Source organism: Liolophura sinensis, chromosome 7 (assembly GCF_032854445.1).
Source record: "Liolophura sinensis isolate JHLJ2023 chromosome 7, CUHK_Ljap_v2, whole genome shotgun sequence".
In the NCBI taxonomy this organism is placed as follows: Eukaryota; Metazoa; Mollusca; class Polyplacophora; order Chitonida; family Chitonidae; genus Liolophura; species Liolophura sinensis.
Genome location: NC_088301.1, coordinates 24,263,020 through 24,287,765, shown reverse-complemented (window position 1 = coordinate 24,287,765; position 24,746 = coordinate 24,263,020). Strand labels below are relative to the sequence as shown.

The 24,746-nt window shown below is 40.9% G+C and overlaps 1 protein-coding gene across 1 annotated transcript; it reads right to left on the bottom strand.

The window, feature by feature from the left end:
* Positions 1-15,350: 15,350 nt before the first annotated feature.
* LOC135470428 (transcription factor SOX-11-like) lies at positions 15,351-18,042 on the bottom strand. Its single transcript, XM_064749365.1, has one exon. The coding sequence runs from the start codon at positions 17,812-17,814 to the stop codon at positions 16,771-16,773; it is 1,044 nt and encodes a 347-aa protein (XP_064605435.1). The 5' UTR covers positions 17,815-18,042; the 3' UTR covers positions 15,351-16,770.
* Positions 18,043-24,746: the final 6,704 nt, after the last annotated feature.

Genomic DNA, 24,746 nt, shown 5'->3' with positions numbered 1-24,746 from the left:
TTTAAGTGAAAAGTATACGCGCTAATATGTATATTAACGTACATGTTACGTTATCGTAAAAGGATTATGTGAAAATTATACATTCATATCTCACAGCAAATTGAAGTTACATCGTATTTAGCGCGTAAGTTATACATGAAGTTCAGTGAAGGCGACCCCTGACGATCAGCAACGTACGAGGAGTATATTTATGGAATTTACACACTATACATACTGATGTGTTTCAACCATACTGTGCGTGACGGAAGAGCATTGCATTGCCCTTACAGTGTGGTTACGCTTTTATGTCATAGTTTCACGATGTTGCCCACGTCGTACGTGGGAAGGTCTGTTTCTCGTGGTCGTGGATTGGAGTCTGGTTTCCTCTCACCGGGAAGAATGCTAGCAGCCGTCGTATAAGAGAAAAATTCTTGAGTACGGCGTAAAGCACCGATGAAATAATTAAATATTACTGTTAAAAAGCTATTGAAAGTAAAACGTTTAATTCACACTTACAAAAAAGGACGTAAGAATTTACAGAATATATAGAATGTCTCTGTGAGAACTTTCAAGAACAAGAATATACAAGAAAATCTACATTACCTGCGTTCTCCGTGAGAACTTTACAAAATCAAGAACATAAAAGACCTTTACATTCCCTGCATTCTCCGTGAGAACTTTACAAAAACAAGAACATGCAAGATTTTTTACATTGCCTGCGTTCTCCGTGAGAACTTTACAAAAACAAGAACATACAAAAACTTTACCTTGTGCTATACTTTCTCCATTTATATATGAACTTAGGAACTGTTGAGTGATATCGCCTCCTTGTAAGAACTTTCCAGCTGTTGATTTACAATATCCCCGTATAAGAACAGAACAGCTGTCGAGGTATAGTATCTGCATGAAAAAGCTTTGCAGCTGTTGGGGTATACTATCCCCATAATAACTTTACACCTGTTGGGGTATACTATCTCCATAATAACTTTACAACTGTTGGGGTATACTATCCCCATAATAACTTTACAGCTGTTGGGGTATACTATCTCCATAATAACTTTACAGCTGTTGGGGTATACTTTCTCCATAATAACTTTGCACCTGTTGGGGTATACTATCCCCATAATAACTTTACAGCTGTTGGGGTATACTATCCCATAATAACTTTATAACTGTTGGGGTATACTATCCCCATAATAACTTTACAACTGTTGGGGTATACTATCCCCATAATAACTTTACAACTGTTGGGGTATACTATCCCATAATAACTTTACAGCTGTTGGGGTATACTATCCCCATAATAACTTTACAGCTGTTGGGGTATACTATCCCATAATAACTTTACAGCTGTTGGGGTATACTATCTCCATAATAACTTTACACCTGTTGGGGTATACTATCCCCATAATAACTTTACACCTGTTGGGGTATACTATCCCCATAATAACTTTACAGCTGTTGGGGTATACTATCCCATAATAACTTTACAGCTGTTGGGGTATACTATCCCATAATAACTTTACACCTGTTGGGGTATACTATCCCCATAATAACTTTACAGCTGTTGGGGTATACTATCCCATAATAACTTTACAGCTGTTGGGGTATACTATCTCCATAATAACTTTACACCTGTTGGGGTATACTATCCCCATAATAACTTTACACCTGTTGGGGTATACTATCCCCATAATAACTTTGCACCTGTTGGGGTATACTATCCCCGTAAAAACTTTACACCTGTTGGGGTATACTATCCCCATAATAACTTTACACCTGTTGGGGTATACTATCCCCATAATAACTTTACACTGTTGGGGTATACTATCCCCATAATAACTTTACACCTGTTGGGGTATACTATCCCCATAATAACTTTACACCTGTTGGGGTATACTATCCCCATAATAACTTTGCACCTGTTGGGGTATACTATCCCCGTAAAAACTTTACACCTGTTGGGGTATACTATCCCCATAATAACTTTACACCTGTTGGGGTATACTATCCCCATAATAACTTTACACTGTTGGGGTATACTATCCCCATAATAACTTTACACCTGTTGGGGTATACTATCCCCATAATAACTTTACACCTGTTGGGGTATACTATCCCCATAATAACTTTACACCTGTTGGGGTATACTATCCCATAATAACTTTACAACTGTTGGGGTATACTATCGCCCTAAGAATTTTATAGCTGTTAAGTTTTAGAACTTTGCACTTTTTGTGGTCGGCCTATACTATTTCGGTATTGCAGCGGATGAGTTATACGTTATCTCAGCACAAGAACATTACGGGTGTTGGGATATACTATCTCCGTATAAGAACTTCGTCGCTGTTGGGGATATACTATCTCCGTAAGAACTTTGCAGCTGATGAGTTACATGTTATCTCAGTGTAAGAACACTAGAGCTGTTGGGATATACTATCTCCGTATAAGAACTTCGCCGCTGTTGAGATATACTATCTCCGCATGAGAACTTTGTAGGTAATGAGTTATATACCTTATCTCAGTGTAAGAACATTGCGGGTGCTGGGATATACTGTCTCCATAAGTGCCTTGCCACAGAATTATAATATCTCTATAAATGTGAGATATTTATAGTCGATAGATTGTACTATCTCCGTATATAATAACTTCACAGTTATCACGATGTTTTCGTTCGAACTTTTACATGCTTTATGTCAAGACAGGTTTATTCCATACCGCTTATAAAAGTATTAAGTACTATTCATTTAATTTATTTAAGAATATTTCGCTAATGCGATGTGATGACTAGGTTCATGGGTCTTTATGTCAAGACACATTTATCCTTTACCGTTTATAAAAATATTGAGTCCCATTCATTTAATTTATGTAACAATATTTGGCTAATGCGATATTACGATTAGGTTAATGGGTCTATGGTATACCGGAGAGATTGTTAAGGAAACCACCGCCTTTGACAAAATATCTGACAAACCTCCTAAGGTAAACCGCAGCTGAATCTCATGTAGGGAAATCTACATTATATCCCGGCGTATACTACACCATATTTTCCTTAAATGACTGAATCATTGAAACGTTTATCAAGCCAGTTTGGGAATTATGAAGTGACATTAAGATTCAGGCCATGATGTGGGCCTATCAACGGTTTACCGGGTATATACACGGTGAGTGGCTATAGTTAGGATCGCTGTTAACTACAAAAACTGCATATCTATACTGTATCTTGTACGGCAAATTAATTCTAAGTGGTTTAAAGGTCATTTTTGTGACTGTAATGTATAGTTTACTTGAACAGGTGCATGGGGTCAGTGATTTTCTACATAAATATATATACATATATACGATATGCCTTCATGGCTTGTTACATATGGCCTGATTTCAATATAATTAACAGTTTGGTCACCGATTAATTATTCATCGCCTTAACTGTTTGTTAAAATTATTTATTTACGTGCTTGGGGTGTAGTTAACACCGTGAAATTATTTACCCAGCAAAAGGGTGGGTAGGCTTTATCGGGCAGCTGTATATGGGGTGAGAAACAGAACGTGGGGAGGAGAGCAAAAGGTGAGGGTTGAGCATTTCTGAATTAGCATTATGTATTAATATAAGCATAAAGTAATAACACTGCTGAAAATTTAGAAGAAATTAAACAAATCCATTTATCGAGAAGAACACATGACAAAACTTGCCACACAAAATGAGATATTAATTTGAATGAGAGGCTTTCTAACTGAATCGATGCCTTTCAGATCAAAGACTAATAGATATGTATTAATGAAGTTCTGAAGCCAATACCAGTCAGCAAGTTTTGACTAAAAAATGGTAAAACCAGATTTTATTTTATTTTTTTCTGTCCTGCCACATACGTTAGGGATCTTCGTGGTGAAAATAATATAGGTGTAAAAAAAGGCCAATTTATGAAGCTCTCTATGGGGCCCGTTCAACTGGAATAACGGAAGGTTTATCGTCGCTGACAATATTGTAGATATATATTTAAAAAAAAAAATATTCGGATACTATTTACTAACTATAGTTAATGTGATATTCGAATCATCTAATTATAAAAGCGGACTGCTTCGTTTTTCTTCTCATTTTAGGTAGTGTCAATCTTATGTACGTGTAAAACACTTAATTGTGTTGAAATTTAACACAACAAGGTGTTGTTTCCATTCGTCACAGAAATGTGTTACCCCAACACAAACTTGAGTTAAGTAAATGTGATGTACACATGTATTTGTGTTACAAAATAATAAAACATACACTTATCTGAACCAAAATGGGGTAATTTAAGCACACCATGCGCAGTTGTGCTGATATCACAAAAACTTGTGTATAATGTTCAACACATCTTGCATGTGCTCATTTTTTCCAGTACAAGACCTTGTGTTAATGCAACAATAAATAGCGTTGTTCAAATATGACACAAGACTTTTGTTGGAGAGATCACAAGTTTGTGTTCACACAACAAAAGTGTTTTTGTGTGTGTCGAAAGAAATAGCCTGGTTTTACTAAGTTCCCACTTTACGATCTGGCTGAATTTCTGCCAATGTGACGGTTTATCCCAATCATACATTCGTTCCCATGATTTTCAAACTGAGAATATTCAGTATGACAATGTGATATGAAAGCACTTCAAAAACTTCAACACACGAACTAATCGGATCCAACGCCCTCTTGTTTGACTGCAGGCGGCCTGAAGTCAGGAGGCACCTGTACAGTGATGTGCGGTGGTTTTTGCTACTTTCATCAACCCACAAACTGGATCACGGTCATATGAGTGAGTAAAATATTCGAGAGTCCGGAATAATAGTTCAGACATATAAATAAATACACATACGGCTAAGAATATGGAAAGAGAAAGCAAAATTCAAAACACTGGGTCGGATCTGTATAAATGCAATCTCAGATCTAAAGTACCGGCCCGGATAGCACAGTTGGTAGAGCGTCCGCTTCGGGACCGGTAGATCCAGGGTCAATCCTAGCTCGAGTCACACCTAAGACCTTATAAGAGGAAGCCTGGCGTTCAGCATGAAGGGGATAGTTCAACGACTGGTTGACCCATATCAGTATAATGACTCGAGCGGGGCGCGTTACTTGCCATCGTTAAGTCGTCTCAGCACTAGATGGAAGAGCGGTGCAAATCCGTCCTGCAACAAGGAGGCACATTACATGCACTCTAAGGATTCCTTCGTTGTCATATGATTAAAAAATTGTTAAGTACGACGTTAAAACCCTAGCACTCACTCAAATCTAAAGTTCATTACAGGCATATTTAAGAGCTAAACTGAAATCTGTATATGAAAACAGCAGTAAGTTCAATTCCAGATTTATATTCCTTAGTACAGCCTATATGGGAAATACCACAGATCCATGTCACAAAGTATTAGTTATTCCTTAGTACAGCCTATATGGGACATACCACAGATCCATGTCACAAAGTATTAGTTATTCCTTAGTACAGCCTATATGGGACATACCACAGATCCATGTCACAAAGTATTAGTGTGTATTACACACTATTACTCAAACAACGAAATATGGATATATACTTTTGGGGTAACCAGATGGCATTTATGCAAGGTGGTCTCACCTAGCAACCATTAATATTACACAATCAGTATGTTTACACCTTAGCTTTACTAATTGCATTCTTGCTACATGGGCGCATGGTGGCCGTGTGATGGTATGGTGCAAATTCACTGCTATAGTTATGACAACTCTATTAATAACCACAGAGATGAATTCAAAACAATGCGCTTAATGTCGGCGTGAGCAGCTCCATTTTGAGAAACAAACATTAAGTTCGCATTTGGGTATTGGATATGGCTGCGAAACTTGGTTCGCGTCATAATGTATAACGTACTTTCGCCGAATTTTTGGGTGGCTAGAAATTTCGAGTCACACGTTTTTGAAGGCGAATGGACAAAGCTGAGGCGCATTACAGAATAGAGAGCTCCAAAACATTGCCTGTAATATCGGGGTTATTTTACTTCCCACCTTACAACTCTAATGAGTACTGTTTTGAAGTTTTGAAAAGACACCATCGAGAATTGCTCCATGTATTGTCAAAATGTTTTGGAATTTTCTTGGCTAGAATTTCACACTAAGGGTTGTACTTGTCAAAAACTTATCGCTTACATTCATCGCAACTCTAAACAATACAAAACAATACGCTAATGGTGCAAGGCCTATCGAGAAGCAGAGATTTCATCTCCTCGATTATGTGTGAATTTTAGCAACTTATTCAAGGGGAAATTCTTACGTCCGTAGCCTAACCGATGCGATCTGCCAAACCGCTGGGCTGTACGCCCATTTATACGCTAATTATCATTGTCCTCTGTTTTTCTTTTAAAATAAAAAGTGGTATGACGGCAAAGAAGTATATTCACCAGATCACGGTGGGGTTCTTCTGCCTAAAATGCTTTCTTAGCCCACTCCCTATTCTTTACAACGCAGTACTTTTTGTTCACCATTTCCCGTGAGGAGCTAATGACACCACTGTTTCTGAGAGCAGCGGGGTGGGGAGGTGAGCCGGGGTGTAGCTGTCCGGTGACCCTTTGCCTTGGGGGTATGGTAAATCCCGGAGGTGTGGGGAATATATATATACAAGACGGTCACCTAACAGGTTGTGTCACTTTCTTCCACATGACCGCCTTAAACACGATTAGAATGAGATATGCATAATTGGTCTTATTTCATGGGACCTTATAATTGGCCCAAACTGCTGGAGGTCCGAGTGAATATAAGTCTATGTTAACTTTTCGCACCAATGGCTAGTATATCTCCCATGATATAAAATCTTTTGTCCTACCCCTTCCACTGACACGCCGTGGGAAATGAGTTATTTTTTTTATGTTGAATTAATGTATAAGTAACAAACGATCATAGTAATTATTACGTATGATATAACTGTATTGTATAGGTCGTTATGTCGTTGCATTAACCATAATCAAAGACGTCACAAGACAAGTAGACTGGTGAAGCAGATTCCATACGTCAGTCGTGTTTAGATGTAGCATACAAGAGAACTTCTGGTCAAGGTTTGATTTGACTTGACTTGTGTGACAACATACTCAAGAATTTTTCCCTTATGTACATGTACATGTATACTTACATGAATATGATGTCGGTCCGTATTACGGGTGGAGGAAACCGGAGTAATTGTCTAGTTCTGGCGAACTATTGGTAATTCTACTTTGTTTTTTTTTTTTAAGTGAAACATAACAAATTTCTTTCAACACTGCGATTAATTCAGGTGTGTTTTTTTTTTAAATAACCACACAGCTCAGTCGCGAATGGATCAGTCAATCAAATAAATCATTCAAATTTAACATATACAATACAAATCATCTCATATCATGTCATTTTTTTAAACATCTGCCACTTGCAACCCCATCAGATGAGTTGACAAACTGCGGTCCATCAGAACATTTTGGAATTACAGATAACGATTCTGGCATGTGTGGTTAAAAGCGACAGTGTATAAGTGTGGGAAGCCGGATGCGCCATGCAGTTTTATAGCATGAGCAGTGCAACTAAAACTGGTGCATGGCTTATTACACTGAAAAAAAAAAGAGTCTATTAATTTTAACAGACAGTCTCTTGTCCGAGTGATGTTAGAAAGTATTCTGTTATTATAACACATCATCTCTCAGAGACTATGATCTTGATTTACTACATGGAGACGTTCTCCATTTCAGCTTCTGTCATAGCTCGATCTATACGTTTTCACAGGGATTACCATCAGGAACCTGTCAGGATACAATGACCTAGTCTTCCTTGCTTTGCCCTATTCACTCCACCCAAAATCCATTCATCGATGCTCTCAATACATTCATGCACTTTATATGACTTCGTAGGTTCACCTATATATTTCCCTTACTCCACCAATCCTTCTTCATTCGGCACAATTCAGAATTCATTTGTTGAATACGAAGTCAAGAAACATTTGTTTGTGTGACCAACTATTTTCTATATCGTTGCGCTTAACATCATCTCAGAGGATTCCAGAATGCACGTTACAATCTGGCTTTCCCGTTGGTTTACGTACCTTTAAAGAGTTTTGTCCAAATTCTACTCACCGTTTCCTTCAGTAGCTCACTAAATATATAGAGACTTGTCAAACTAAACTCATCTTTCACACAATCAGTTTCATTTCCCCATTTTTATTAACCGTAAAACTTGTCATTTATTCACTGAAGGCCGGTCGTGACCAAATAAGTGGTTTATTAAACAAATTAATGCACATCCACTTATTTATTTTAGATTAATGTAATCTTTTTTTACATATATCAATCGGCTTAGCTTATACGTGTTTATGGATGCACACTGGATGGTAATTGTAAAACACATTACAGGCTGAATGGTTGTCTTGCAGTTTTTATGGCTTCCGGTCAGTTTGTAGGTATATATTCATCAGCTCACGAAAGCCATGAACAACTTCCAAAGTATAACGTGCCCTTTTAAGACAAAATATGCTCCCATTATATCTTACAGAACCTTGGTGTTGGAAGAACACAAGCCTCTTTTTCATTCTAATATGCATTACTGTTCAATTGCCTCGTATCTACGCTTCATTTGTCCCACCTGGTCACTTACAATCATCCTTGCATTATCCCTCAAAAACTCTAAAACCGTTAAGTTAACGGTATACCTTTTAACGTCTGAAATGGCTATATATGTTTTGTAAGGAATTGAACAAAACGCTAGTGTCCAAAAACAGATAACTACACGGCTGGGGTGATATAACAGGTCGAGTTAGATGTTATGTAATAAATGTGAGCTGGAAATGGTCCGTCTGAAGCAGGTTTTCCTCGGGGGGGGGGGGGGGGGGGGGGGATGGCGTGTAAGTGCCCCGTTATCCTATCTAGAACCCTTTTATTGAGATGCCGGACCGTTAACGTACCGTCGCTTGAGGGCGCATTGAAGGAGTTGCCTAAAAATGTATACACGTGTATAGGTCAGTACACGAACCGCTACCACGTCAATACGCAAAGAAGTTCCGACTTCAGTACTTTTGACATCAGCATATAATGAATAGGGCATAGCCTAAAGGGACAAAAGCGGCTTGCAGTGTGTCAGGTAAAGGCTTTCATGTCTATCTTGGCCGCTACAGTATATACACCTAAAAAAATTCACCAAAAAAGTGAACTGCCCAGGTGGTGTTTTAGGAGCATGTGGGTGATTGCAAGAACTACACTATATCATGGGGAAAGCTGGGGGGGGGGGGGGGCGGTGTGGAGGTGGGGGGCGGTGTGGAGAGGGAGGGTCTGGCAACACCTATCGCCTGGCTATCCATTGGACACTTATAACCAGCTAGGAATGTGTTACATGTTCCAATAAAGCATAACACTTCGCTACGGACTTTGTTACGTTAGTTATATTGAGGTAGTTTTAAAAAATCGCGAGGACAAACGAGGCGCGGGTTCAAATCCGGCCTTGGTGAAGGTATTTGTAGAGTCCCCGCTCTCAATGGTTGTTTGACCTCGGTAACAATAAGTATTTGACGACACCCGTTTGTCGTTTGCACAGTGTAATGTTCACATGAGAATGAACCTTAGATATGCATGAGAGCAATCTCTTTGTTTAATCGTAAAAGACAGTGTGTATAATCAACTGACATGTCGAATTGATTTGTTCCTTTGTTGTGATTTACTCTAGAATACCTAGATAAACTGCTGAAATTTGCACCAAGCGTTCTTCTTGATATCTCCGGTCATATTTATGAAAACTTTACATATGACCTGCAGTTTTGAAGATCAAATTTAGGCTATAGCCGATGAAAAGAGCAATGATGTGATATTTTGCAAGCAGTGGATCGTGGTTCAAATGATATAGGCCTAACGAGATAGTATTATGATACGGAAGAACATGGGCCCCTTGCAGGCATTTGGTACATTATAATCACCGGTATATGTTTTGGACAGTTACTGTATATAATGCATGTCTTGTAATGATGTTTTATGAATTTGGCCAGATATTGCGTCCGTTGTTCAAAATTAAGTTGCATGCTTATTCTGGGGGGAAATCCATTAAATTAGCCCTTATACAAAATACTGGCACTTCATAACAGGTTGAAGTTAATGTCCAGCTAAACTGACTCCTAACTCGCTTTGAGCAAGGCTTGAATTGGGTAAATTATGGAATGAAATTTGTAACAAAGCCCTACACTCAAACGCTCTCTTTTTATAAAGAAGACAGTTCAGTTTAATGTTCGAAACACGTTGGTGAACTTTCGGAACGTATACATGTACTCTGTTGGGAATTGTGCAAATAGTGTTAGAGTAGCCAAGTCTCTATACAAAGTTCTTCTTGTTTAGCAGTCGATAGGCCAGTTTATACATTCACAACTTTATATTTGCTATCTTTCTTAACCACATGTAGTTGTCCTACTATTTGCTTTCACCTCCCCCCCCCCCCCACTCCTATTTTTCTCTCTCACCCTCTCGCCGTTCAGTCTGTGTCTGACTCCCATTACAAGTCTTCCGCAAACGCTGGTGGAAGTAACTCTCACAATTTTCAACTTGTTTGAAAATGTAATAGTTTAATACTGTGTCAATCCGGCGGTCTGGATCACGGAGAAGTTTCGGAGTACTTGCCATTACTGAGAAAACAGCAGACCGACCTTAGCAAATCGTCGTTTATCAAGCCTTCCAGTGTGGACCGGGCCAACACGCACGTTCCACTGTCAAACTGTTTATAGAGCACGTAATATCAGCGGAGGCTGTCGGCTAAAACACCGCTAACTCGCCAAGCTACATCACAAATACGGAGGGAAAACGTGGAAGCGGTACACCTTTACCGGGCGGCCAAATATTTCGACATCACGGTGTCAAGGTCACAGAGGCTGAATAAACTTTGTTCTCCGATCTTTCCGCAGCCTGGTTGCCCGACATATATACGCCGACCGATGCCACTCCCCTAGATACGGAGCGAGGCTCCATGAATTGAGGGATTTTCGCAGGGTTCTGCCAAAAACTCGGTTTATATACCCATGAAGCCAATATAACAAACGCTGGGTTCACAGAAACCTTACAGACTTATACTAGACTACTGGTTACCTGTATACAAATCATTTTAAGAGCCGAGCTGTGTATATGTGTAATCTTGTCGGTTACTGTTCTACAAAATATAACTTAAAGGCACAGTTTGTAGACTTAGAAATATACTTAGATATTTCAACAACACATTGCACTGCAGCCATAAGTATAACCTTTTGCCTACAGTTTGGTTAAAGAAACCACAGAAAGCCGGTGGACACTATATTCCATGCCTTTATATTGTGATTTCCGTCAAGAAAAGGAAACTGGCTATCTGTAATCTTGAAATGTTGATCTATAGAAAAGATCAGATATTTTGTTGGATGCGTTGTTTATTTGTTAACTGTACCGGTACGACAAGCTAAGAGTGGACAACGTGGCAGCTATACCATGAAGCACGAGTCGAATATGTGGAGTTGTAGTAGAGCGGTGCTGGCCCCTGAAGTTGTCTGTTTCTTGGAGAGGGCGCCACCTGCCGGCCGGAACACAAAATCGATATTTGTTTGCGGAAATAACCGCGGCTGAGTGTCAGTATATGTACATAGTTCTACGTAAGCTGCACTTCGGGTGCTATCCGATTGTACAAATAGTTTATTTTTTTTTAAGAAAAATGACAGCTTTAAACACGATACAGGCGGCTAAAATGTACATAAACTGTTCTGCTTCGATTGTGTATAAGTTGACCATGCATGCTTGCGTTTTGTGTTTCGGAAACCAATTGTAAGCTTGTATATCGAAAGCACGCGGTGGCGCTCTACTGCCACACTGCAAGGTATCCACCAATTGCGTCCCCTTGCTCGTGGATGGACTCTGGTGCTTTAGTACGATATAGGTATAGGTCGGTTTTATAGATGTTCTCTTAAAAATCCGTTTATATTTGAATTGCCATTTTAAATTTAACAGCGTTTTTGGCAGTCACGTGTTTCTTTTGGAAATGACCTTCTGGTGTTCGGTTTGATCAAGTGGTTTGGCTTTTGAAAAGGTTTTGAAAAGAGACTTTTTTTCTCTCTCGCTAGCCTGACCCCAGGGCCTGCTTGGCCCGGGCACTAGGTATTGAAAGTGTTAAGCAGATGCCATTTTAAAGCCATTTGAAAGAGGGGCTTGGCGGGTAAAACTGGATACTTCAGGGCCCTCACCTGGATCTATCCAATTATGCAGAAATTCGGGTTGGTGGGGTGGGGGGGAGGTGTAGTGGGGTGGGGGGAGTGGGGTAGGGGTATATGGAGGAGGCTATAGACCTAAAAGACGGGTGAATGAGTGACTGGTTTGAGTATGGGTGGGGGTGTGTAGAGAGGGGATTTAGCCGCCCACGGGGACTTGTCCGTCAAGGTCGTTCTTAAGAACGATACCCTCCAGGCTCTGCAAAGTACTGTGTATTTGCAAGAACATCGTTATATAATTTAATGAATAGAGTATGTTTGGTTCTCGTGCTACCTGTAAAGACGATAGCCAGCCTTCTGTTGATAGATAGAGGGGTTTTCGAGAGTGTGCGTCGAGGGCAAACAGCCCTTACGGGCTAGAATTTGGCCCTAAACTTCACATCACAGGCTTGACCAGTCAACAAAGTATGTCCAGTATGTAAGGCCAAGGTTGAGACACAGGCGCGGGAGCTAGATTGTCTATCTAGATCTGACGTGTTTAGCGCACACACAGGCATATAGCATCAAATTCTGAAACGCCCTAATTGCTTATGAAGGCCTTTTATAAGTGTAAATGCAGTGGTCAGCGCCTCTGACTGCATTTCTAAGGTTTTACCCCTACAGTTACAGTCTACTTAAGTCTTCGGGATCTGTGCTGACATATATTTACCACTGTGAGTTATAGATGTTTTTTTTTAACCAAATCACAAAGCTAAGTTTTCTTCCGTTCCGTTTACTAAACTCTTGTGGTGTATAGGGGATATTGAATATATCATTATTGAATAGAAGTTGCGTTAGGTGATTGTGTACTAGGCGAGAAAGCTTTTCTGTCAGATATGCAATAATATTATACGAAGCAGATATCAGTTTGAGCATTTTTAGCAGCAACGGTAGGTCAATGCGTAAAGGAAAATCTCTGGATTGTCCACGTGTAACGCAAGGCTTCATAAAGATCTGTCATCTCTTCTACGTTTCACAGATAGCGATTGATTCTTTGAGGAAATGGTTGTTGTGTGTCCATAGGTAAGTAAGATAACGCTTGTTACCGCAGACGAATCAGTTTTCGTGGGTACGTGCTTTTTATGTATACTATATACATCGCTATGGCTAAGAGTAGAAAGAGATTGCTCTTCAAGGTGTGTTTAGGACACCTCTGTTGACTACGCTTTCCATCGGTTATCCGAGTTTATTTTATAACTTGGGCTCGTCCATATAGCGGCACCCGAAACCGCTATTCATCTCTTATAGATGTAGGTATAGGTACCATGGGTTTGGTACGTGTCCACGTTCTCTGGCGAGTGAATATGTAACCAGGACAACTGGTGTCAATGAAAAAAAAAAGAACAGAAAACTAACAGTATTGCTATAGCGTCGAAAGTCCATTCGTTCAAGGGGGCATGAGCGTTTGAAATAGACCACTACTGCCTGTTCTTTATTTTAAATACACAGATTCCCCCCATTGGGTTGTCAAAGATTATTGTCCTGTCAACCCAAGCGTGAGAACATCTGTGTGTAACGGTTAGACAGGCTTGCTCGAGGTTAACGGCTTTTACAGCAAACACTGATGAATTGATAAACCATAGATGTGCATAAATACTACACATACATGTTTTTGTATACCTATATGTGTGTGGATATATATACGTGAAAATTAGGTCGCCTGCTGATCACTTCATGTGGACATCTTTTAGTCGCAGGCTTAGGCGAACGAATTGCTCAGTGTAACACCAATCAGTCAAGCAATGGAGTGCCCGATACAATTATATGTGCATCTATACCGTGCATACATGTGTGTGTGTGTATGTATAGTGCACGACGCCCAGGTCATCTGCAACCGCTCAGAAAACGTCCTTTATATACATTAGATATTGATTGTACGATCATTAATAGGAAGGATCGTGTTTGGCCATGTTAAAACGTAGGATGAACGTTGGCGTGGATTGGTCTCTTAAACCAGATTTTCTGACATCGCCATCCATTAGTTAATAAGTACCTCTTCTTGAAAGCTTTCTGATAAAGTTACGACATAGGTTATGTCCTGTACACGATTGACGCAAATTCCACTAAGAAGTGTAAACCTTAGATTCCAGTACTTGTTAAGAAAGTCTGGGACTTGTACTGTGTGTAATTAGCATTCAATGTAATTATCAAAAGGTACCTCTTCAACCGACATGACGTGCATCGCAGTCAAACCAGACGATATACAGCCACATTTTTAGTTTAATCACTCCCGTTTTTACATCGACGATGAGAAAAAAATAAGAACCTTGCATATCTCCAATTTCGGAAACGTGTTGTTCTACATGCATTTATAAATACGTCTGTGTCGACCTGTTTAATATTCCTGCCAGATAACCGCCTGAAGGAAGTGTATATACAGGTAACTCAAGCGGTACTTATACGAGCATTCTCGCACGAGGGAGGCGTGTCACCGTCTGACTACTCCGATTGATTGACAGCTTCTGGGTTATACACTTAGTCGCTTATTGACATGTGGTACTTGGGCTAGTACACATTTCACACGCCAGACAACCCCCGTGTTTCTCAGCTATGCTAAACACCCGAAATACTATCAGGGCCCTCTCACGCCGAGGGGGTCAGGCAAAAGTTACAGGGCTAAAGTTTGTCGGCCAGTGCCTGACTTGTAACCCCGTACCCGCGGCCCCGGTGTAAAAGGCGGGGCTGCGGTGATGTGTGAATGGGACACCGTTTTCTGTGTCACCGGCCTCTTCTCAGTTCGCGGGTCTTTTGAATCGGGAGTAGGTTACTTACGCTTTGCTATTAGGGCAATTTTTGTCCTGCCATATACCAGACTATGACCGACTCTATAAGCCTATAAATATACCGTCGCGCCAAAACCCTATATGCAGTACTAGTACACTTTACACAGTTTAGTATCAGAGACGATACGTTTGTGGAGGTGGGTTGACCGTTGGGGCAGGAGGGAACTAGGAGCGGCACTGTAACTCGGTAGCCCTCAACAAAACACCCCCACGGGCATATACAGTCATCCGCTATATAACTTTGACACAGAAATGCTGAAAAGGCTGAAGTAGGACTCTGAAACCTGCCTTATATTTCAGGCGGCAAAAATATGCTTCCGTTTGACCTATATATACTGGTCCATATAGACACTGCCAAATTTAGCACCACATATTCTCGCACATAAACACACAGCTATACAGTCTGGGTTATATAAAACGGAAACCCTCTTAGGCTCGGGCAGCTAGTGCAAATATAATTGCGACTAAAAGTTAACTTGGTTAAAGGGACAGCACTGAGTGAGCTAATGCACACATAACAGAGACAGAACGACTCAACACATGGCATGCCATGACCGTCAACAACAACAAGCAGGATAGTTATCTTGTCAAAGTTAAGTCTATATTTCTCATTTTTGTTAAATGTACGACTCGACCAAGTGGTACACGATGGTATAATATACAAGAACATTCGAAGTGGCCTTCCGTGCCAAAAATAGAGTACTGTTTTTTGTTCTGATCTTGATTCTAAACTCACAATTGTAACCAACCATGTAAAAACTATTGCGGGGTGTTTTAACTTATCCTTGCCTTACCCATACATATAAATACTAGAGTCCCCGAACAAATTAAGGCCGTTTTTGCTAAATATAGGTTCGGTATAAACGTTAGTTATAGTACAAGAGCTCTATTGTATAAAAAAAAAAAAAAAAAAAAGGTTTCCAAAATTATATATAAAAAGTAACTTTGATGAAACGTTATGATTTTTTTCTATTATCAACACTTATACACATAAAATGCACAGCGCAATATCAATAATGATTTTTCTTATTTAAAGTCGTTCTCAGAAACTTCATAAAAATACAATTTTACACATCTTGTTCAGTACGGAAAAATCACTAGCAATCTACACATTGCTATATATATATACATATAAATATATATAGCAATCTGTCAATGATGAATGGTAAAGATCCTATATAGAATGACCATCTATCGGAGCAATGAAGTTGTGAAGAAAGTTTCGGCGATACACAGGTTCCTATAGCACAGTCCCACTTCAGAGTTTGTTTCCCCTCAAGCAGGGTGAGTAGAGGGGGGAGAAATGCACATACAGACCTCGCTGAAAAATCAACACGAGTTGGCTTAAAATGTACACAGGCACATCGGCTTCCCCACTCCCTGCCGCAGGTTTAACTGGGGGGTATAACAGGAGGTCTGGACCACGGCGGACACGTTGTGGGCCAGTTCTTGTGGTGTTCGAGACAGGGACGTACAAAAATATAAGGCATGGAAAGGTCCATTTTTACTGCAAAGGCCTTCCCTGCATAGACTTTTCGTAATATTCGTCAATATAATAATATAATTTCTTGTGATCACAAAGTAGAATGTCAACATGTCTTCTGTCCAGACATAAATATCCACAACATGTAGTTTCGTGTAGGTGTATATAATATATATATTTATATATCTATATACAAGTCTATGTATAACAAGTCACTGGTCCGCGACAAAAAACGGCTGGGATGATATAATTACAGAAATGTACAAGTCTCTTTAGTATATGCACTTAGATGTCTTTGGATATATTTACAAGGATGATCATTTTTTCTTTAAGATTGTTTTAGAAGTCACTGCGTTGATATCAGACAGCCTAGACCAGAGTCTAGCCAATCACTTTCGATCATCTCGGTAACTTCTGGCGTTGAGTAGTCCGGGAATTCGAAATGCGAGTTCCCATTGAGATTATTTTGCAGGTCGAAATTTAAGTCCGTTTCAGCGAGTTTGCTCAAGTCCAAATTGCCGAGTTCTAGCTGCCAGTTACTGGGCATCAGCTGAAGAACGTCAGCCAAATTGTCTAGGTCTGCCAGCGTCGACGACGTCTCCACCTGCATGGCTTGTTCGGTACGCGTCACAGGGTGAATGATTTGAGGTTTGATATCTTCCTGAGGGGAGGCCACTGGCGTGTCCGGGTAAAAGCTCGTCGACTCCGGGGTTGGCGGACTGTACACCGTCGGACTGGAAGGGACTTTGGCAGGTGGGGTGAGTTGGCTGGCAGACATGGGCACGTGTTTACTAGCCTTAATGCTATCCTTGAATTTCTTGTCAATGGTCAGACGCAGTTTCAGTCTGTTAGCGGCAGTTTGGTGAGCACTAGTGAACTCCTGCGCCGTGCAGGACTGATGAGTTGTAGAAAGAGCACTTTTCACTGATTTCACAGACTTATGTCTGTCAGCTTTATGACTTTTCACAGAATGTTTGGTTGGCTTACCGCTCTCACTTTTGCTGCTCGCTGGTTTCGCCTTCTTCCTAGGCCGATATTTGTAGTCTGGGTACTCCTGCATGTGTAGCAACCTCAGTCGCTCGGCTTCTTCAACGAACGGCTGACGGTCCTCTTCGCCTAGGAGCTTCCATCGCTTCCCCAGCCGCTTGCTGATTTCGGCGTTATGCATGTCCGGCTGAATTTCCGAAATCTTTCGCCGTTCAATCTGAGACCAGACCATGAAAGCGTTCATAGGTCTCTTGATGTGGTTTGTCACCTTTTTGCAGTTTGTGGCATCGGTGTACGGGGTATTGGAGGACGGGTCGACTTGCTGAGAGCCGAAGTCGCTGCAGGACTCTGGCGAAGAAGGTGAACGATTGTTGTTGTTAAACATGGTATTCTGCGGTACCATCCTGGCATGTGTTTGGAAACCACTTTCACTGGAAACAGTCCACCGTTTTCGGCGCACACAACTGCTGAAAGTCCAGCTTGTAGTATTAATTTTAAAAAAAGGTATCACTTAGGACAGTTCATTCAACGGAAGAGATCTCGGTACTGACTCATACATCTGACCCTCTCTTCAACTTATACCACAGCTGATAGCGTCACGTGTTCAAGAGCAGGCGGCCAATTGGACGCGGACGCGACACGCCCACCACTAATTCATTGGTCAAGTCTGCCAGGGGGCGGATCCTCCCCATGAAAACATGACCTACAACAAAATTAGTCCGGCCTCGTGTTCAGCTCACATCCACAACACTTGAAATAGATAAAAACAAAAGGGGAAAAACGTCTGACACATATATAAGCTGTTAACGCTTGGAGTAATTACCGATTAATAACGCCCTACGAAGCTATGTCACAATATTAAACAACTCATTGAAAAAACAAAAGAGATTCGATGGGATCGGATTGTTTAGTTCACTAGGGGGTTGGGGTCAGGCGGTTCTATTCTTGGGAGAGGAAATGTTCATGTACAAGTAACGAACACAGAACATGTCTTTATTAGAGTGTCCTGTCTAACACCGCGCCGTGACAGTTTGGGGTGGAAGCTCACTGATTTAGCATTGCTTTCACACATTGTGTTTTTAGTAGAACTCAATTAAGTGTTAGATTTTCAGTGCGGTTCTTGAAATATCAATGTGTGCGTTTTATAAATATTGGTCTTTCAATGCGCAGTTCCTGCTAAACAGTGCGCCTGGCAACTGAGGCTATTTTCATAGTATCGCTGTGGAAACGGGTCAACAATGTACTTGGTATAGTAAATACTAACCGCAAATCGATGGCCTACCTACAGTCTTACTCCAGAATACTGAGGCAATCTGCGTCATTAAGGAGCACACATATATAGATATACATGTATATATAAACAGATGCATTTATAACACGGGTTGAATATGAGAATCGAAGACTGCGTGTTGTGCATATGGTACCAATGTATGCCAACAAAAAGAGGGCTCGAGGCTTGATAATGTGTGAGCCGGACAGGATCTGCATAAGCATGTCGTTATGGCTCGAGGTCTGGGCCTACTGCATGTAACACATCATTGCCACGACGCAGAAGAAATCTTCCGTGTGTGCACGAAATGACATCAGCATTATCTAAGTGGTGAGCTGTGGCGGAGTGTATGAGCCATGTATGTTAAAGGGCCAATGTTGTGTCACGGTATGAACTACGCTTGTCCTGTGGCAAGAATTTCAAATTTGCCTGAATAGCTACATTGGCCCAAGAAGCATGAAAATTAAAATTTTCAATCAAAGCGATCCAATGAAAATCAGTGTCAGCGTCCCCGTCCCTCTCTCCTACTCCCCCCACGCCCCAAGACCCCCACACACTCCGTGTCCCTGGAGAGCTTTCCACTCTTCCCTCACCCTCCTCACCCCATACACCACCCCATGCTAAAAACATGCAAGACGAATTCACAAATCGCGTCCCCGGGCACAATCTTCACGCGGTGTGCTGCATCCCAGAGATTTCGTCTCCGCGACATTGATCAAGTCACCTCCAAGACAACCATCTCTCTGCATGTGGGAGGGGGTGGGGGCGTCATTCAGCGGATATTAAAAATGTCAGCACTTCCCTTAGTCTTTCAGATTTATCGAAAACAGTATCACTGTGACAGACTTGACACCTTGCATGAGTAAAAGCAGAAGAGTGACGGTTCTGTGTAAGATACATATATATAGTGAACATGAGGTGATGCGCTTTGTCCTATTACAATACTTATAAAACTTTACATACTTTGGATTGAAACTTTTTTCTTCCTTTTTGGCTAAGTTTGGGTCTGTTTTGTACTATATCGATTTATGACGTTATATCGGACAGGTTTCTATACAAATATCCTCTAGTATGGTTAAACGAAAAATGGGTAAAAGGGAATCAGGGATTGGAAAGGGAGGAGGGGGGCTACTATGACAGCGGATTTTATCATAAATTATAGCTGGCACACGCCAGTCTTGTTTGCATTTCAAGGCCTAGCTTCTTTATTGTCACGGGCACGTGTGCTGCCTATGATTGACACTGTGTAGTTTGCCGCTGTGAATAGCTCGACGGGCCATCGCTTCGTCAATGCCCACTCTGTGCGTCGCTCTCAAGTAGCGAGGCCTGCCATTGGACGGCGCCTGTAGCACAAGTGTGCGACCTTTAGAAATCAACTCTTTCCCGTGACATTTAATATCTTTAATACGACCCTTTTTCGCGTGCAGAAAAGCCCGGCGCTTGGGTCGATACTAGGGATGATGACTATCTCCAAACTTCATTCAAACACACACAGGACCCTGGACACTAATGCTGTATAATTATTAAAATGAAACGCAACGCCTAACAACTATGGGGACGGCGCCCATGGCATCCTTTCTACCAGTAAGTTGTCATCTGGGCTAGGGTCATATCTACTTCACACTTCCATACTCTCTAGCACCCCATATATAGCTGCTTGGTGACATTCGAGTTGCCAAGTAAAGTACTGAAAATTCTTCATAATGATACAGAAGGTGCGCCTTTCCACAATCACCGGTTTATTTCCATGCTATTGTAAAGTTTGCTCAAAGTTTGTCTTTCGCGGGGCTATGTTAAATGAAACTAACCAAGCTCTGTACTTTTCAAATGATTAACACTACGTAGTAACTAAAACACAAGGGAGACTACCGTGTAGAGGCAAGTCAACGCTCTTTGCTTCACTGCTTCAGAAATACAATGCGATAACAGACAGTATGGACGCTAGAATTAAAAATGTATTCCACAAACTCTGACAGTTCTCATTTTGATGAATGATCTTCAAGTAAGTTTAAAGAAATTGCATAAAACAGCACACCATCCAATCATTTCATACAAATCTTAAGGCGATTTTTTTCCCAATGATATTTGATTGATAGAAACGACTATTTGTTTCGTTGTCTGACTTTCGCGTCGGAACGGAGGTGTCGACCAGTTTGAAGACGATAACTAGGAGCGACCAGTCCCCATGGGGTGTCAAGAAGACCAGAAGTCTGGGTAAAAGCTTGGTGCCATTAAAAATATCCCGAATCTAACGAATAAATGATTACCAGTATTGCTAAGTAAAACACTTGGACCCATTTAGAACCACGTTGACCTTAAGGACAGCCATTCCTCGCATGGGCATTCGCCATTAAAAACCCCGATATATTGATTTATTTGTCTGATTGGTGTTGAATTCTTTACTGGAAAATTTGCACTTGTGCGATGGCATCAGTCAAGTTTATCCATGGAGGGAACCGGAGTGCTTAAGTATAAATGCCAGCCCTTATTCTGGTAGCTGACAAACTCCCTGACGTAAAGCCGTAACAAGCGGATCGAGGAAAGGTATATAACCATATTCAGAGCGATTAAATACAGTTACATGCAATAATGGTAATTGTAGCCTATAATCGACAACTATACGCCAATATCAAAAGTCACAGGGGATAAACCAAGCTTTGGGGCAATGTCAAAACCGGTTTTGTAATAATACGGTGTCAGTGGAACTCTCCAAAAGAGTCAAAGATACAACCTGAAGGTTTATCACACTCGGGTTCAGAGTTTGGCACATATAAGCGAACACCCGCTGGGAGGCCGGGGACTTATCACAAGGGAGACAAGTCTACAGTTAATGACATCATTAAATAGATTTGTCAACAACCCCTCAAATACGGCGGCGAATATCCGATAAACTAACACCTGTCTTCCAAGTACTAACAATGGATTACGTGACCATAAGCTAAATCCCAAGGGAAGGTGAGGCATTATTGTACATCAACAAGGTCTTCGGCACCAGGGTTAAATAGGAGTCTATACGGGCAGACTGGGGATAATCTAAGATTCATGCTGCTCTTGAGAGACATATATGTTGACATAGGCACATGCTGTGGTATACTGTATATTTAGACACAACACAAGCCATATACATATAATTATGTAGTATATAGTTTTATTACAATAAACCTGTATATAAACATATTAACCTAGTAAAACAATACGCGAGCGCACGTGTATGCTGATCATATACACAAACAGTATAATCCAAAAGACGCTATATATATATATATATATATATATATATATATATATATATATATATATATATATATATGCAGTGATAATTCGTGCTGATGTAGTATACATGAATCGAGTGGTCGGATCGTGACAGGAATTAACAACCATTCCTGAATGTTAAATTGAGTTTATTATAGACGGATGACATGTAGTGAGTATGTCTGTTTACATGTATATGCTTCAGGGACATTGGTTACAATCCACGGACCAATGACATTTGTACTGAGGCGATCTGGTCTTTCTATGAATGCGTTTTTGAACCGCATTTGCAATCGAATCGGTTTTTCACGGAAGGCCTAAAAGCCTTTTAAAAAATTGGTCACCTCGGAATGTATATTTACGTCAAGAGCGTTAATGTTAGATGCCCGAACTGATCGATATGATTTTCAACTGGCTGAACGATCCACCAATGGTGTCCACCGATGCTGGCCTGAGAAGTGCAGAATAACATGAATAGCTGCAAATATATTAACACACATATATGGCAGCTTCCGCTTTGACGACGTTAAAAGGTTATCCCGAAAATATCTGCGACTGTAGCCTTCTGAAGGTAAAGCGATATGTCCTGAGGCAAATCAATATGAACCATTTCAGTATTGTTAACTGCACATATTTGGTGTTTGGAAAAACAGAATAATTTATCTTCTAAACATGCACAAGCCATCGCTAGAAGAAAACCTATTTGTAAATGTGTGTGTATGTACAATATAGGTGAATCCATTCGCTAACAGCCTTCACTATGTCAGCTTGGCTTGTCTTGCTTGTATAGTAGTTATGGAATGTTATCGCCATATTTCAAACCTATGTTTGGATCATCAACACAATCATCCATTCAGTCAGACAGGCCCTGATAGCACAGTTGGTAGAGCGTCCGCTTCGGGACCGGTAGATCGAGGATGAATCCTAGATCGAGTCACACCTAAGACTTTAAAAGAGGAAGTTGTAACTTCTTCGCTTGGCGTTCAGCATGAAGGGGATAGTGCAACGACTGGTTGACCCGTATCAGTATAATGGCTCGGGCGGGGCTGCTTACTTGCCATCGGTAAGTCGTCTCAGTCAAGCAGCACTAAATAAAAGAGCGGTGGAAATCCGTCCTGCAACAAGGAGGCACATTACACGTACATGCACCCTAAGGATTCCTTCGTCGTCATATGACTGAAAAATTGAGTACAACGTTAAACCCCAAGCACTCACGCACTCCATTCAGTCATGTTTGTTTATTTATTTATTTATTTGATTGGTGTTTTATTTATTTATTTATTTATTTGATTGGTGTTTTACGCCGTACTCAAGAATATTTCACTTATACCACGGCGCCCAGCAATATGGTAGGAGGAAACCGGGCAGAGCCCGGGGGAAACCCACGACCATCCGCAGGCTGGTAGCAGACCTTCCCACTTACGATCGGAGAGGAAGCCAGCACGAGCTGGACTTGAACTCACAGCGACCGCATTGGTGATTGGTGTTTTACGCCGTATTTAAGAATATTTCATTTATACGATGGCGGCCAGCATTATTTTGGGAGGAAGCCCAACAGAGCCCGGGGAAACCGCAGGTTGCTGGCAGACCTTCTCAGTCATGTTTACGAACATTCTATTTAGTAACAGGGGCCTCCGTGGCTCAGTCGATTAGCGCGCTAGCGCAGCGTAATGACCCAGGAGTCTCTCACCAATGCGGTAGCTGTGAGTTCAAGTCCAGCTCATGCTGGCTTCCTCTCCGGCTATAAGTGGGAAGGTCCACTAGCAACCTGCGGATGGTCGTGGGTTTCCCCCGGGCTCTGCCCGGTTTCCTCCCACTATATGCTGGCCGCCGTCGTTTAAGTGAAATATTCTTGAGTACGGCGTAAAACACCAATCAAATAAATAAATAAATAAATATTTAGTAACAGGTCTAAAGGTAAGGCCCAGCGCCAAGACATTTATGTACCACTTATATGTAGATCTAACTAGGCGATGGCAGTATATAGACTTGTAGTCTACACAAAAGTCATTAGATTTATGCTCAGGTATAGGTAATAAGTAGGAATAGATAGAATATAGGTAATACCTCTTGCCTGGAAAGACACTTATATACATATGTTTTAGATATGACAATACTGACAATATCTAATTAACTGAGAAGATTTTGGAGCATGTAATTTCTTTCAAAATCATCAGCGGAAAGATCGTTTCGCTTTCAACATACGTTGTATCACCCCAAGGTGGCTATATTTATATAGCGCTGCCTCACTGAAACGATAGATGCACCGAAGACGCCAGACGTGACGCCCAATGCAGTAACTGCATGCCGACACCGGGTCGACCAAGCGGTGTGCTGACATTGTACAAACATTGTTTACTCTGATAAGTATATATATATATATATATATATATATATATATATTATATATATATATATATATATATGACACGCGTGGCACGTGTGGCATTTGTTTACAAGGTATATAGACTGAAGGAAGAGCCAATGTCCCTGGACCAACGACGACTGGTCGAGATTCACCTGGCATTAGAAGCCAATTTCTGTCTTCATGTTTGCCAGGTGTATTGCTGGACATTTGGTGATGAAAAGTGAAGGGCTTCGAAGTAATGCTGAAATTATAGGTCAATAAGCAAAAGCATCAAACAGGCCAATTAATCCACAGACCTTCCGAGGCTTCCATGAGAAGGACAGCAGAAAAGTCAGTCTGTGTCTGTTATACAAAACGCGCGTGCCCATAAACCTAATTTACTTTGATTAACATTATTTTAACCGTTAAATGTCTGGGTGACCACTGGGAAGTATATCAGAAATGG